The 17,081-nt window shown below is 41.2% G+C and overlaps 1 protein-coding gene across 1 annotated transcript in view; it reads right to left on the bottom strand.

Moving 5' to 3' along the window:
* Positions 1-3,544: 3,544 nt before the first annotated feature.
* The window catches only part of LOC139409760 (coiled-coil domain-containing protein 18-like), a 48,866-nt gene continuing 35,329 nt past the window's right edge, over positions 3,545-17,081 (bottom strand). The window contains exons 19-24 of the mRNA XM_071155141.1: positions 13,493-13,613; positions 13,182-13,298; positions 10,055-10,123; positions 5,328-5,339; positions 4,109-4,246; positions 3,545-3,769 (exon numbers count right to left, since the gene is read on the bottom strand). Coding sequence (XP_071011242.1) covers positions 3,545-3,769; positions 4,109-4,246; positions 5,328-5,339; positions 10,055-10,123; positions 13,182-13,298; positions 13,493-13,613 — 682 coding nt within the window. The remainder of the gene's footprint in view (positions 3,770-4,108; positions 4,247-5,327; positions 5,340-10,054; positions 10,124-13,181; positions 13,299-13,492; positions 13,614-17,081) is intronic.

Raw genomic sequence — 17,081 nt, 5'->3', positions numbered from 1 at the left:
ACCAATTCTTTCTTTGGCCGCCTCTCCTTCCAGTTCTCTGCTGCCAATGACTGGAACGAACTACAAAAATCTCTGAAACTGGAAACATTTATCTCCCTCACTAGCTTTAAGCACCAGCTGTCAGAGCAGCTCACAGATTATTGCACCTGTACATAGCCCACCTATAATTTAGCCCAAACAACTACCTCTTTCCCTACTGTATTTAATGTATTTATTTAGCTCCTTTGCACCCCATTATTTTTATTTCTACTTTGCACATTCTTCCATTGCAAATCTACCATTTCAGTGTTTTACTTGCTATATTGTATTTGCTTTGCCACCATGGCCTTTTTTTGTGTGTCGAACTGCTTTGCTTTATCTTGGCCAGGTCGCAATTGTAAATGAGAACTTGTTCTCAACTTGCCTACCTGGTTAAATAAAGGTGAAATAAATAAAATAATCACTGCCAAAGGTGCTTCAACAAAGTACTGAGTAAAGGGTCTAAATAATTAGGTAAATGTGATCAGTTTTTTATTATTAATACATTTGCAAAAATTTCGAAAAACCTATTTTTGCTTTGTCATTATGGGGTATTGTGTGTAGATTGACGAGGGGAAAAAACAACGTAATCTATTTTATATATAAGGCTGTAACGCAACAAAATGTTGAAAAAGTCAAGGTCTGAATACTTTCCGAATGCACTGTACACAATCCATGTCTCAATTGTCTCAAGGCTTAAAAATCCTTCTTTATCCTATCTCCTCCCCTTCATCTACACTGACTGAATGGATTTAATAAGTGACATCATTAAGGGATAATAGATTTAACCTGGATTCACCTGGACAGTCTATGTCATGGAAAGAGCAGGTGTTCTTAATGTTTTGTATACTCGGTGTAGTGAGTGTACATCTATGAACATTTATGTGAAAACAATCAACCACGTTACAGCAGTGCAATTCCACCTGCAGAAATAGCCTGGCAGCTGGCAGAGGTGGCAGGACACCAGAACTGAAACCCAACAAGCTTTTCATTTAATATTCCCCCTGAAATCCACACAGATCCCTCTAAATGCCCTCTGCACGCAGCTTACCATTGAATATGCAAGATATTCTTATGAAAAAGGATCAAATCTGAGGGTAAAAAGATTATAGAACAATTTTGGAGAATGAAAACCCTAAGCAGTGCATTAAGAATAAGCCTGTTGGATTCTTCTTCTTTGAAAAAGTCATTTATTGAAGTCATTTATTGTGAATTGCAGTGAATTTGACAGTAACTTACAGGCAGCTCATTGGCAAGTAAGTTACTGTATTTCATATCGCAGCAAATATAGGCTCTTACAAGGTACCTCTCAAAATATGTTAATAAGTCAGAAACAACAATACCATGCACCCACTAGTGGTCAAAAGTTTTTTGGTACTACAAAAATACGGCATGGTACTGTATTCTGTTGGGTAGAATTACAGTACCATTAGAAATACAGCAATTATTTCCCCACCCACATTTCCCCATAATGTACCATAATTGAAAGTATGCTGCAGTAAAATGTTTTACAGCATTTGACTGTTGACAATACCCAAAATGACCGTATAAATTACACTTTTCCATTACAGTGTGTGAAAAATTAAGTTTGTGTCAGGGACCCTTAGAAGGAAGAGGGAGAATAGTGTCTAATAGAGAGATAAAAAAGACAGTGTCCAGCGCAGGAACCCAATGTATGCATTTTGGTTCAGGCGCACGCACACAAGAGACTAAATCAAGTGTGATGCGTAAAGAATGTGGCTGGACATTGGCAGTTGAGTTCAGCAGCTTGGGTCTGTGTAGCATCCCAACTGGCACCCTATTCCCTATATACTACTTTTTACCTATATGACTCTGGTCAAAAGTAGTGCACTGTATAGGGAATAGGGTACCATTTGGGCTGCAGCCTATGTCTCTGGCTGCTATTGTGTGGTGCTGAGCTGTCAGCAGCTGGGGTATTTGGCCACTTTGTTCCCCACGTGGCAGTGTGACAGAGGGGGGAAGGCATGTACCTCTGCCCTGGGATGACTGAGGGCTAGCAGTCGCCTCAGGTTAGGGCTGGGTCCATCACCATCACTCCTCCTACCACAGACTGCTGCCTCAGCACATTCTGCTGCTTTTGTCTGTTGTATACACACACACACACACACACACACACACACACACACACACGAGCGCACACACTCGCAGGCACGCGCACACACACACTCGCAGGCATGCTGTTACAAACACACACACGTAAATAAAAACACACCGACAAACATATCCAGACACAATCTGTGAATATCTTAGTCTGCTCTTGTCCTAAAAGACAATCAAATTGAAGAGAGATTGAGGATACACAGTGCCTTCATTAAGTATTCACACCCCTTGACTTTTTCCACAATTTGTTGTGTTACAGCTTGAATTTAAAATGTATTAAATTGAACATGTGTGTGACTGATCTACACACAATAACCCATAATGTCAAAGTGGATTTTGTTTTTTGGAAATGTTAACAAATTAATAAAAAATGAAAAGCTGAAATGTCTTGAGTCAAACCCTTTGTTATGGCAACCCTAAATAAGTTAACCAGTAAACATTTGCTTAACAAGTCACATAATAAGTTGCATGGACTCACTCTGTGCAATTACATGATTTTTGAATGGCTCACCGTTAACGTAAACCTGGCAGAGACAACGAATGCTTCTCAAATGGAACCCTATAGTGCATTACTTTTGATCAGGTCCCATAGGGCTCTGGTCAAAAGTAGTGCACTATGTAGGGGATAGGGTGCCATTTGTGACACAGACAGATTGTTTTGCTCCATATCTCCTAGGATCATAAGGAATCCTACATAGCCACTCCTAGGATGAGCAAGGGAAGCGATTTGGAGGTAGCATTAGGATCAAATCGCCTGCAGATGCTGCTCCGTTTAATTTCCTGCAGAGAGCAGCTCTTCTCCGTGCAGCAATACTAATGGCACAGATCACTTGGAACAGACAAATAAGGGCGTAACACTGCTGTAACACTGCCACGTTTCACAGTGGTTTAGCATTTGTTGTCAATAATTAGAATTGGTGTTTAGACCTGCTGAATGTTACTGTAATAGTAAACAACATACAAATAGTCATATGCACAATCAAAAGTGCATTCTGAATCAGCACATTACACTCCACCAAGCATTTGTGCATGCTACTAGACAATACAATAAAAACAAAAGCATTTAATTTGTCCGAAAGTACTTTCTCATATTCAAAATAAAATGTATATTTGTCGACAAAGGTATTCTTTATCGGTCTTCTCTCTTACTTTGTGGTGGGAGTAGGGAGGGGGCTGTAGGGTTGTGACCTGATACAAGAGCAAACAGCTATTTTATGGAGCTCCTTGCTTCTCTCAAAGCTGGAGATCTTGGTCCTTAGACGTGTCATTTCGGATTCCTGATCCCCCCCCACCCAAAACAAAGATAATTATAATAATGACTTTACCACAATCAATGGGTATGGCAACTTCAAGATAATTAACTATCAAATAAACATTAGCTGTTTAGCTACAAGAGGATATTCCTTCACCGCTCTACCTTGATGAGCAGGGTCTCGCTGGTCCTCTGCAGCAGCTGTTCTCTGGTGTTGAGTTCTGCCAACAGGGCGGTGGTGTTGTGCTGGGCCTCCTCCAGCTGCAGTCTGTAATGCTGTAGTTCAGAGGTCAGCTGATCCTGGGAGCAGCGTAGGGTGGCGGAGACACACTCTGACGCCTTCAGCACCTCCGCCTGGCTCTCCTGTAGAGCTGACAGCTGGAGGAGAAGAGACCCCCATTGGTTTAACGGAAGGGACTCATGCTCATTGTCAGTACTCAAGAGACTTAGAAGACTTATCTAAAACTTTTCTGAATCAGAGGATCCAACAAAAACAGATGATCGATTTAGTAAACTGAGATGTATAATAACCTCCAAATACTCCCTTCGCACGGGAGGACAGACCTGGGAATTTAGCAGATAATTTCTAGGAGAAACTCAGTATAAAAGGGTCAAAGTTTGAACCCCTCTACTGAACCTGGGTCATTCCGACAAAATTTGATGTGAATGTAACTAAACAGACAGTTACTATGACCTAATGTAGAAGGCTCTAGCTACCTCATTCTGTTGCAGCCATCTCAGTGTGTCGAGCTCCAGTCTGAGGGAGGCCACTGTGGCCTGGAGTCTGGCCTCAGTCTGGGCAGCCTGCTCCTCCATCCTCCCCTGCTCCTCCTCCATATGCCTGGCATGGTTCTCCTATCACCAATATCACCCAGATGACCAGGCATTAGTATCGTTATGTGCCGCCTCCAGTATCCCCAGCATCTAGTAGATGTTTAACAGCACCTAGTACAAACACTGATAATCTTGCATGCTCAAAGGTGGAATTATATCACATAGCATTTACTGTAAGTACCACAGCACACAAGCGCTGATTAAATTATATCACGTCACGGACATGTGCGCTTATGTGGGAGACAATAAGAGGGTGCCGTGAGTGGGTCAAACCTTTTCACGGCATAACTGAACACTTTCTTCTAGCTGTATTGCCAGGCTCTCACAGCGACTATGCATCTCCTGGTTGTGAGATGTCCTCTGGAGCTTCTCCCTGCACAGAAACAGCTGCTGGCCCTGGACTAAGGCTTCCTGATGGCCGGCCACACACGGCCACACACACACACGGCCACACACACACACACACACACACACACTGTAGCCACAGTTCACAGAAGACTTACAGAAAGACAGTCAAATGAAAGACCCATATTGACAAAAGAAGAGTAGATGTTATGTCAGTACTCAGAAATAGACACTGATGTCGAACTGCTGAGGCAACATCTTGAGACAAAGCTGTCAAAACTGAAACCCTTGGTAAACATGTTTTGTTGAGTGAGAACAGTAGTGTAATGACAAGATAGACATACTGTAGATACGGTATACCATTGTTTCATTAACTATTTTGGGCTACTCAATTGCAAAACTGCCATAGCATTGCCATATATTCTACTTCTGAAAAGTGTCCTTTCCCCACATATATCAGCATGAGTACTTCTAACAAAGGAACATTCCATGCCACAGTGGATATAAAATAGATAAAGGTCAGCTAAGGTGACTTCATCATGTAAAATACAAGGAAGATGTATGAGATGATAACTGGGCCCAATGTAGCAGCCCAGTGAATTAGTGGTGAAACTATTATAGTGTGTGGTGTAAGAAAGTAGACAGAGTGAGTGAGTGTGTGTGTTATTGTGGTCAGGTTTTGTGTGAGATGCTGTTATAATTTACAGTGTTAGATAATAAGCCTATCATTACGTTAAACTGAGGAACTCATTCTCACGCTCCCCTCTCTCTGAGAACCACAAGGACAACACAAGGACAACACAAGGACAACACAAGGACAACAGCCTGCTCCTGTCCCACTGTGGACGTGTTAACAAAAATGTTACATGGGAAAGATGGGTTTGGATTGTGGGATGTCAGTGTCCAAGTGTTGAAAAAAATGACTCCCACCGGGGAATCTGGTTAGAACACCCATGAGACTACAGAGCAGTGTTGTGTTCGAGACACATTCAAGAACAAGAGCGGAGGAAATCGAGTCCGAGGCAAGACCGAGACCGGGAGGGGGACAAGGAGCGAGAGACCAAGTCAAGACCGAGGTCAGAAAAATGGTCAAAAGTCCAATTCGAGTCCAATTCAAGACCGTGATTGATATTTTGTCAAATCACCACAATAAGAGTTCAAAACGTCCAGTATTTCTGTGTTCATATTTCAGAACATATTTAGACATTCAGAACAGTGAAAAAAATGCATGCTGAGGGAAAATAGAGACACTCTACAAATTATTCCTAACCCAAACACAGTGGGGAACAATGGGCCTTCTACGCCTTCAGAGAAGGGCTAAGGATTTATAAAATAACTATTAGAATAATAATATTATAATTATATTATTATTTTCAATAATGTTCTGATTTAATCTCTTCAGTTTTTGTTGGAAAGGGTTAACACTGAAGCAAAAAAAATATTGAATCACGATTTTTCTTTGCTGGTCTTTGGGGAGATAAATCTAGCTAGCTAAGGCAGCCATTGGCTAAGCCATTAGGAGCTAGATAAAAGGCATCTGCCATTCAACTGTATTAGGGCAAAATTTTGGAGTGACAGTGGAATCAACCAATCACATTGACTTAATGGCTGCGACCGTTATTACAAACATGTATGGAAATTCAGCCTTCTTGAAGGCCAATAGGACACTGCGCAAGAGCGAGCAGTAATTTTCCCAGTGTCTAGCTAGCTAGCTTTTGTTATAGGCTAGTTTGCAGTGGCTGCAGCAGGTGTTATCAAAGAGGATGTTGTTGCTAATTTGTTAGCGTCTCTCTTTTCAAGAATAACTTTCAACTAGTTAAGTTTAAAATTATCATCTGGTGAGTGGAACTGTGTTTTTTATTGTAGCGCGCTTGCTGTTAGCCATCTCTTTGAAAAAAAACTTGTGTGTGAAACATTGTTGCATTTAATGTCAAACTGACAGCATTTTAGCAACATGATATCTTATTAAAATCTGTTCATATACACCCCTGGGAAGAATATAACACTTTAAACTTTTTTTTGACAAGCGACCAATTAGATATGGTAATTTTCACGTTTTCATAAATTCTTAGAATGTTTGGGAATTACGTATACTAAGGCATTTGTGGAAATTCTATAGCAATATAGAGTGTGAAAGGGGTCATGCATTTGGACAATTAATAGACACCGCAGTAAATAAAACAGAATAAAAGCGTCTGTCTTGTCCAGGACTGGAGTCTACGCAGACCGGTGCACTATAGCCAATCAGAGCTACAGTAGGCCTTTATACAAACAAGCCATTTGCCACAAGGGCCTGCCATCATTCCCTTTGAACTGGACTGTGTCTTTACAGGCAGTTGCAACAGCGTGACTTTAGATCAGTAGAATGCATTTGCCAAAAGTCACAAAAATACACCTGAATGGATTTCTGCAAATATTTAAACACAACAGAAGTATGACCTCGCAAGTGGTGCAGTGGTCTAAGGCACTAAATATAAATATATTTCACGTGCTTTGTGAATGTGTAGGCGACTTTATGCATTATTTCCCTATTCTACTACATAATTGATATGTCGTATATATCCTCTACACTACATTGATACGCATCAGTAGGGATTAAGAAGTGAGTATATGCAATACAAACTGAAAAAAGTGGGTGTACAGTTTATACCTGCGTATACCCTCCACTACACCACTGGCCCTTTGTGTTTTACAGCTCAGCATTCAACACCATAGTACCCTCCAAGCTCATCCTCAAGCTGGAGGCCCTGGGTCTCAACCCCACCCTGCGCAATTGGGTCCTGAGGCTGCTGCCTACATTGACACCCAATCACTGGCCACTTTAATAAATGGATCACTAGTCACTTTAAACAACGCCACTTTAAATAATGCCACTTTAATAATGTTTACATATCTTACATTACTCATATCACATGTATATACTGTATTTTATACCATCTACTGCACCTTGCCTATGCCACTCGGCCATCGCTCATCCATATCCATATACTTACATGTACATATTCTCATTCACCCCTTTAGATTTGTGTGTATTAGGTAGTTGTTGGGGAATTGTTAGATTACTTGTTAGATATTACTGCATTGTCGGGAACAAGAAGCACAAGCATTTCGCTACACTCGCATTAACGTCTGCTAACCATGTGTAGGCGACAAATAAAATTGGATTTGATTTACAAAAAGTGCACTCTCCTACATGAGTGCGCTGTTATATCGGTTGCTGTCCTTTCAGAATCACAACCCTGTCACACACTGAAGCAGTGGCGACCTGTCATTCAGGGCAGGTGGGGCTCTGCTTTGAGCCCCACATGTTTAGCAAAAAAAAATATATATCTATCACACACACACACACACACACACACACACACACACACACACACACACACACACACACACACACACACACACACACACACACAGTACCAGTCAAAAGTTAACACAACTACTAATTTAAGGGTTTTTCATACTTAAAAAAAAAAATATATATATAAATAAAACCCTTGAATGAGTAGGTGTGTCCAAACTTTTGACTGGTACTGTGTGTGTGTGTGTGTATATATATATATATATATATATACACACACAGTTGAAGTGGGAAGTTTACATACACCTTAGCCAAATACATTTAAACTCAGTTTTTCACAATTCCTGACATTTAATCCGAGTAAAGATTCCCATGGTGTTTACACTTGGCTACTATTGTTTGTATAAATGAATGTGGTACCTTCAGGTGTTTGGAAATTGCTCCCAAGGATGAACCAAACTTGTGGAGGTCTACAATTTTTTTCTCTGAGATCTTGGCTGATTTCTTTGGATTTTCACATGATGTCAAGCAAAGAGGCACTGTACCCAGTTGCACAGGGTGGGATCGAGACCCAGGGTCTCGAGCATGATGACGAGTTTGGAGGGTACTATGGTGTTAAATGCTGAGCTGTAGTCAATGAACAGCATTCTCACATAGCTTTCCTCTTGTCCTGATGGGTTAGGGCACTGTGCAGTGTGGTTGTGATTGCGTCGTCTGTGGACCTGTTGGGGCGGTAAGCAAATTGGAGTGGGTCTAGGGTGTCAGGTAGGGTGGAGGTGATATGATCCTTGACTAGTCTCTCAAAGCACTTCATGATGACGGAAGTGAGTGTTACCGGGAGGTAGTCGTTTAGCTTAGTTACCTTAGCTTTCTTGGGAACAGGAACAATGGTGGCCCTCGAAGCATGTGGGAACAGCAGACTGGGATAAGGATTGATTGAATATGTTCGTAAACACACCAGCCAGCTGGTCTGCGCATGCTTTGAGGATGCGGCTGGGGATGCCGTCTGGGCCTGCAGCCTTGCGAGGGTTAACACGTTTAAAATGTTTTACTCACGTCGGCTGCAGTGAAGGAGAGTCCGCAGGTTTTGGTAGCGGGCCGTGTCAGGTGCACTGTATTGTCCTCAAAGCGAGCAAAGAAGTTGTTTAGTCTGTCTGGGAGCAAGACATCCTGGTCCGTGACGGGGCTGGTTTTCTATTTGTAATCCGTGATTGACTGTAGACCCTGCCACAAACCTCGTGTCTGAGCCGTTGAATTGCGACTCTACTTTGTCTCTATACTGACGCTTAGCTTGTTTGATTGCCTTGCAGAGGGAATAGCTACACTGTTTGTATTCGGTCATGTTTCTGGTCACCTTGCCCTGGTTAAAAGCAGTGGATCGTGCTTTCAGTTTTGCGCGAATGCTGCCATCAATCCACGGTTTCTGTTTGGGGAATGTTTTAATAGTTGCTGTGGGTACGACATCGGCGATGCACTTGCTAATAAAATCGCTCACCGAATCAGCGTATTCGTCAATGTTGTTGTTTGACACAGTGTGGAACATATCCTGCGGCTATGGAACTCTGACCTGTTCACCGGACGTGCTACCTTGTCCTGGACCTACTGTTTTCGACTCGCTCTCTCGCTACTGCAACTGTTGTCTCTAACGCTGAATGCTCGGCTATGAAAAGTCAACTGACATTTACTCCCGAGGTGCTGACCTGTTGCACCCTTGACAACTACTGTGATTATTATTATTTGACCATGCTGGTAATTTATGAACGTTTGAACATCTTGGCCATGTACTGTTATAATCTCTACCCGGCACAGCCAGAAGAGGACTGGACACCCCTCAGAGCCTGGCTCCTCTCTAGGTTTCTAGGTTCCTGCCTTTCTAGGGAGTTTTCCCTAGCCACCGTGCTTCTACATCTGCATTGCTTGCTGTTTGGGGTTTTAGGCTGGGTTTCTGTATATCACTTTGTGATATCGGCTGATGTGAAAAGGGCTTAATATATCAATTTGATTTATTGATCAAGCTTCGATTATTTGAGTCAGCTGTTTAGTGGTTGGGCAAAAACCAAAATGTACACCCACGAGGGGCCCCAGGACAGAGTTAGCGAAACCTTGATATACTTAACCCTAATCAAGTATTATTATTAGCCATACATCCACTGTCCTCCAGCATGGAGACACACTCACTCTACCTTCTCCAGGTCCTCCTTTCCCTGCAGTTGTTTCTGTATCAACTCCAGCCTCTCACTCAGAAACTCCACCTGACACACAAACTTATCTGAACCACTAGACTACACAATTTAAACCTGTACAGTGCCTTCAGAAAGTATTCACACACTCACTTTTTCCACATTTGTTTGTGTTTCAGCCTGAATTTAAAATGGATTACATTGAGATTGTGTGTAAGCCAGTGACAAACAATAATTCCACTTTGCATTATGTTTTCGAAATGTGTACTAATTAAGAATGAAAAGTATTCAACCCATTTGTTATGGCAAACCTAAAGTTCAGGAGTAAAAATGTGCTTAATAAGTTTCATGGACCGTGTGTAAGAAGTGTTTAACAATATTTTTAATGAATACCTCATCTTTGTACCCCACACATACAGATAATTTTAAGGTCCCTCAGTCGAGCAGCGAATTTCAAGCACAGACTCAACCACAAAGACCAGGGAGCTTTTCCAATGCCTCGCAAAGAAGAGCACCTATTTGTAGAAAAGTAAAAACAAAAGACATTGAATATCCCTTTGAGCATAATGAAGTTATTAATTACACTTTGGATGGTGTATCAATACACCCAATCACTAAAAAAATAGTCGTCCTTCCTAAATCAGTTACCAGAGTGAAAGGAAACCACTCAGGGATTTCACGAGGCCAATGGCAACTTTAAAACAGTTTGAGTTTAACGGCTATGATAGGAAAACTGAAAATTAATCAACAACCTTGTAGTTACTCCACAATACTAACCCAATGGAAAGTGAAAAGGAAGCCTGAACAGAATACCATATAGGTATGCTTGTAATCGTTAAGGATTGAGGAGTTGGAGCAAAGCACAGGAAAAATCCTAGAGGAAAACTTGGTTCTGTCTACTTTCCCCCAAAAAGTTCGGTCATATGCACATCCTTAACTTAGGTGCTGGGCTTTCCACCAGACACCGGGAGATGAGTTCACCTTTTAGCAGGACAATAACCTAAAACACAAGGCCAAATCTGGACTGGAGTTGCTAATCAAGAAGACAGTGAATGTTACTGAGTGGCGAAGTTACAGTTTTTACATTTCTGCTTAAATCTATGGCAAGACCTGAAAATGGTTGTCTAGCAATGAGCAACAATCAATTTGACAGAGCTTGAAGAATTTTGAAAATAATAAAATGGGCAAATATTGCACAATCCAGGGGTGGAAAGCGCTTAGAGACTAGAGGTTGTCCGATTAAACGGAATGGCCGATTTCAAGTTTTCATAATCGTAAATCGGTATTTTTGGACACCGATTTGGCTTTTTTTTTAATTATTTTTTTACACCTTTAACTAGGCAAGTCAGTTAAGAACGCATTCTTATTTTCAATGACGGCCTAGGAACGGTGGGCTAACTGCCTCGTTCAGGGGCAGAACGGCAGATTTTTACCTTGTCAGCTCGGGGGATTCAATTTTGCAACCTTACAGTTAACTAGTCCAACGCTCTAACCACCTGATTACATTGCACTCCACGAGGAGACTGCCTGTTACGCGAATGCAGTAAGCCAAGGTAAGTTGCTAGCTAGCATTAAACTTATCTTAATAAAACAATCAATCAATCATAATCCCTAGTTAACTACACATGGTTGATGATATTACTAGTTTATCTAGCGTGTCCTGCGTTGAATATAATCGATTCGGTGCGTATCGTTGCGCCAATGTGTACCTAAACATCAATGCCTTTATTAAAATCAATACACAGAAGTATACATTTTTAAACCTGCATATTTAACTTTGTGTCACTTCTCTTGCGTTCATTGCACGCAGAGTCAGTGTATATGCAACAGTTTGGGCCACCTAATTTGCCAAAATGTTACGGAATTATGACATAACATTGAAGGTTGTACAATGTAACAGGAATATTTAGATTTATGGATGCCACCCGTTAGATAAAATACGGAACGGTTCTGTATTTCACTGAAAGAATAAAACGTCTCGTTTTCGAGATTATAGTTTCCAGATTCGGCCATATTAATGACCTAAGGCTCTTATTTCTGTGTTATCATGTTATAACTAAGTCTATGATTTGGTAGAGCAGTCTCGCTCTCGCTCTGCATGGGTAACGCTGCTTCGAGGGTGGCTGTTGTCGTTGTGTTCCTGGTTCGAGCCCAGGTAGGGGCGAGGAGAGGGACGAAAGCTATACTGTTACACTGGCAATACTAAAGTGCCTATAAGAACATCCAATAGTCAAAGGTTAATGAAATACAAATGGTATAGAGATAAATAGTCTTATAATAACTGCAACCTAAAACTTCTTACCTGGGAATATTGAAGACTCATGTCAAAAGGAACCACCAGCTTTCATATGTTCTGAGCAAGGAACTTAAACGTTAAGCTTTCTTACATGGCAGATATTGCACTTTTACTTTCTTCTCCAACACTTTGTTTTTGCATTGTTTAAACCAAATTGAACATGTTTCATTATTTATTTGAGGCCAAATTGATTTTATTCATGTGTTATATTAAGTTAAAATAAGTGTTCATTCAGTTTTGTTGTAATTGTCATTATTACAAATAAAATAAAAAGATTGGCCGATTTAATCGGTATCGGCTTTTTTTTGTCCTCTAATAATCGGTATCGGTGTTGAAAAATCATAACCGGTCGACCTCTATTAGAGACTTACCCAGAAAGACTCACCTGCTGTAATCACTGCCAAATGTATTGACTCAGGAAGTTGAATACCTCAAGATATGTGTTTTTTTATTATTTATACTTTTATTTATTTTTTTCATATTTACTTTTTTTTTTTACAAATGTTAAACATTTTCTTCCATTTTGACAGAGTATTTTGTGTAGATTGTTGACAAAATGATTAAACCCATTTTAATCCCAATTTTGTAAGACAAAAAAAGTCAAGTGGTGTGAATACTTTCTGAAGGCACTGTATATCAGGTCATCAAAAATGAGTTTGTGGAACACATATGGCTCCGTTATAATATTTCAGAACACAATTGCAATAACAGTTTAGCATAGTAGAACATACATCTATCAGAACCATGTGGCATGCGTTGCTGATTGACAGAACCTGTTCTACTCAGATGGATTAGTGAGTGCTGTTAACTCAAGTGAGATGTGATGTAGTAAACCTGGTTGGTTCTCTCCTTGGCCTCTCTCTGGGAAATCTCCAGCGTCCCCTGTTGGAGGATGAGCTTCTGCTGCATCTTCTGTGTATGACTCTCAACAGCAGCCTCTAATTTACTGAGCTTGACACACAGAGAATCACATACATGGATTAAAGAAATTGGCAAAATCATGGTGTTGATGTGAGCAACCATTGTGAGTGATACAAATAAAATAAAAAGTTTAACAAAAAAGTTAACCACATATTTGAAAAAAATGGTTGTCTGTGTTATGTAGTCTTGTGTACATATTGTGTGTGTGGGTTGCTTTGGTGCACCTGGAGGGATTTTAGTTCAAGTTCCTCCTGCCTTTCCTTAATTTCTGTGTCTTTGTCGATAATCTCCTGTTTCTTTTGCTCCAACTCTCTACATGTCTCCTCCAACTGACTGTGTATCACCCTGGGGAAACAAACACACATACAGTGGTGGAAAAAGTAACCAATTGTCATACTTGCGTAAAAGATACCTTAATAGAAAATGACTCAAGTAAAAGTATTTGGTATCAAAACTAAAAGTATAAATCAATTCTAATTCCTAATATGAAGCATACCAGACGGGACAATTTTCTTGATTTTTAAATGTACGGATAGCCAGGGGCACTCTAACACTCAGACATAATTTACAAAGCATTTGTGTTTAGTGAATCCACTAGATCAGAGGCAGTAAGGATGACCAGGGGTGTCCTCTTGATAATTGCGCGAATTGGACCATTTTCCTGTCCTGCTAAGCACTCAAAATGTAACAAGTACTTTTGGGTGTCAGGGAAAATGTACATCACGCACACACAAGGGCCCAAAAGTGTATCAACAAAGCAGAGCTCGGCACAAAACCCCAATATCCAGAAAAATCTAAATCCAGAAGGACTAGGGTATTTTTCTAATTTCACTGAAGTTAAACATGTGATACCTCTAACTGTACAATAATATCAGTGATTACTGTTTTGATCAAGAACAGGAGATGATAAACATAGCCGATAGCCTTCTAGCATATGATGCTGCTGTCTGTGTGGGAGAAAAACACAATGCTAAATTTAGACGCAGTCAGACAAAATGACCTTGCGGCTGTTCAAGACACTGGAACCATCCAAGCAATGATGGTGCCCTGCAGTTTGGGAGGAATGTACATAAACTCAGCAAAAAAATAAACATCTTCTCACGGTCAACTGCGTTCCTTTTTCAGTAAACTTAACATTTGTAAATATTTGTATGAACATAATATTCAACAACTGAGACAAACTGTACAAGTTCCACAGACATGTGACTAACAAATGGAATAATGTGTCTCTGAACAAATGGGGGGTCAAAATCAAAAGTCAGTCAGTATTTGGTGTGGCCACCAGCTGCATTAAGTATTGCAGAGATGACCTTGTCATAGACTGCACCAGATTTGCTAGTTCTTGCTTTGAGATGTTAACCCACTCTTCCACCAAGGCACCTGCAGGTTCCCAGACATTTCTGGGTGGAATGGCCCAAGCCCTCACCCTCCGATCCAACAGGTCCCAGGAGTGCTCAATGGGATTGAGATCCCTCTTCGCTGGCCATGGCAGAACACTGACATTCCTGTTGTCGTGTCTTTACTTTCATTAAATGAAGACTTTTAGTTTTTATCAAAGTCTCTGTAATCAGCATTATGTGATTAACTAATCAGGCAAATGTAATTAACTAGGAAGTCGGGGCACCAAGGAAAATATTCAGATTACAAAGTTATAATTTTCCTAATACAACTTTTCAGATATTTTAACGTAGAAAAGAGGACGATCAGCTGTCCATCCTGTCTCCCTGTAGCGCTGTCTTAGGTATCTCACAGTACAGACATAGCAATTTATTGCCCTGGCCACATCTGCAGTCCTCATGCCTCCTTGCAGCATGCCTAAGGCACGTTCACGCAGATGAGCAGGGACCCTGGGCATCTTTCTTTTGGTGTTTTTCAGAGTCAGTAGAAAGGCCTCTTTAGTGTCCTAAGTTTAAGCTGTTAGTGTCTTAACGACCGTTCCACCGGTGCATGTTCATTAATTGCTTATGCATGGGAAACAGTGTTTAAACCCTTTACAAAGAAGATCTGAGAAGTTCAAAACAAATCAAATTGTATTGGTCACATTCACATGGTTAGCAGATGTTAATGCGAGTGTAGCGAAATGCTTGTGCTTTTAGTTCCGACCATGCAGTAATATCTAACAAGTAATCTAACATTCACAACTACCTTATACACACACACAAGTGTAAAGGAATGAATAAGAATATGTACATATAAATATATGGATGAGAGATAGCCAAACGGCATAGGCAAGATGCAGTAGATGGTATAGAGTACAATATATACATATGAGATGAGTAATGTAGGGTATGTAAACATTATATAAAGTGGCATTGTTTAAAGTGAATAGTGACGCATTTATTACATCCAATTTTTTATTATTAAGTGGCTAGAGATTTGAGTCAGTATGTTGGCAGCAGCCACTCAATGTTAGTGATTGCTGTTTAACAGTCTGAAGGCCTTGAGATAGAAGCTGTTTTTCAGGCTCTTGGTCCCAGCTTTGATGCACCTGTACTGACCTTGCGCTTAATGAAGAGTTTGGAGGAGACTATGGTGTTAAATGCTGAGCTGTAGTTGATGAACAACATTCTTACATAGGTATCCCTCGTCCAGATGGGTTAGGGCAGTGTGATTGCGATTGCGTGTCTGTGGACCTATTGAGGCGGAAAGCAAATTGGAGTGGGTCTAGGGTGTCAGGTAGGGTGGAGGTGATATGGTCCTTGACTAGTCTCTCAAAGAACTTTAGGATTACGGAAGTGAGTGCTACGGTGCGATAGTCGTTTAGCTCAGTTTTCTTGGGAACAGGAACAATGGTGGCCCTCTTGAAGCATGTGAGAACAGCAGACTGGGATAGGGATTGATTGAATGTCCGTAAACACACCAGCCAGCTGGATTGCGCATGATGAGGACGCGGCAAGGGATGCCGTCTGGGCCGGCAGCCTTGCGAGAGCTAACGGGTTTAAATGTCTTACATCAGCCACGGAAGAGGGGGGGGGGGGCACGCAGTCCTTGGTAGGCGGCACAGTATTATCGTCAACGCAGGCAATGGTGTTTAGTTTGTCTGGAAGCAAGATGCCGGTGTCCGTGACGTGGCTGGTTTCCTTATTGTAGTCTGTAATTTAATGTAGACCCTGCCACATACGTCTCGTGTCGGAGCTGTTGAATTGCGAATCCACTAAGTCCCTATACCGACATTTCGCTTGTTTTATTGCCTTGCGGAGGGAATAACTACACTGTTAATATTCTGCCATATTCCTAGTCATCTTTCCATGGTTGAATGTGGTGTTTCCTGCGAATGCCGCCATCTATCCACGGTTTCTAGTTAGGGTAGGTTTGAATATTCACATCTCCAACGCACTTCCTTATAAACTCACAGAGTCAGCGTATAAAATCAACGTTATTTTCTGAGACTTCCCTGGAACATTTCCCAGTCCGCGTGATCAAAACAATCTTGAAGTGTGGATTCTGATTGGTCAGACCTGCGTTGAAAAGTCCTTAGTATGGGTACTTCCTGATTGAGTGTCTGCCTGTAGGATGGTAGGAGCAAAATGGAGTCGTGGTCGGATTTGCCGAAGGGAAGGCGGGGGAGGGCCTTGTACGCATCCCGGAAGTTAGAGTAGCAGTGGTCCAGTTTATTGACCGCACGCGTGCTACAGTCAATGTGCTGCTAGAATTTAGGTAGCCTTGTTCTCAAATTTTCTTAGTTAAAATCCCCAACTACAATAAATGCAGCCTCAAGATATGGTTTCCAGTTTACATTGAGCCCAGTGAAGTTCCTTGAGGGCTGTCGTGGTGTCTGCTTGGGAGGGAGGGGGGGGTATACACGGCTGTGAC

This window comes from Oncorhynchus clarkii, chromosome 5, assembly GCF_045791955.1.
Source record: "Oncorhynchus clarkii lewisi isolate Uvic-CL-2024 chromosome 5, UVic_Ocla_1.0, whole genome shotgun sequence".
Taxonomy (NCBI): domain Eukaryota; kingdom Metazoa; phylum Chordata; class Actinopteri; order Salmoniformes; family Salmonidae; genus Oncorhynchus; species Oncorhynchus clarkii.
The sequence above is the reverse complement of the archived record's forward strand: the minus strand, read 5'-3'. Positions and strand labels throughout refer to the sequence as shown.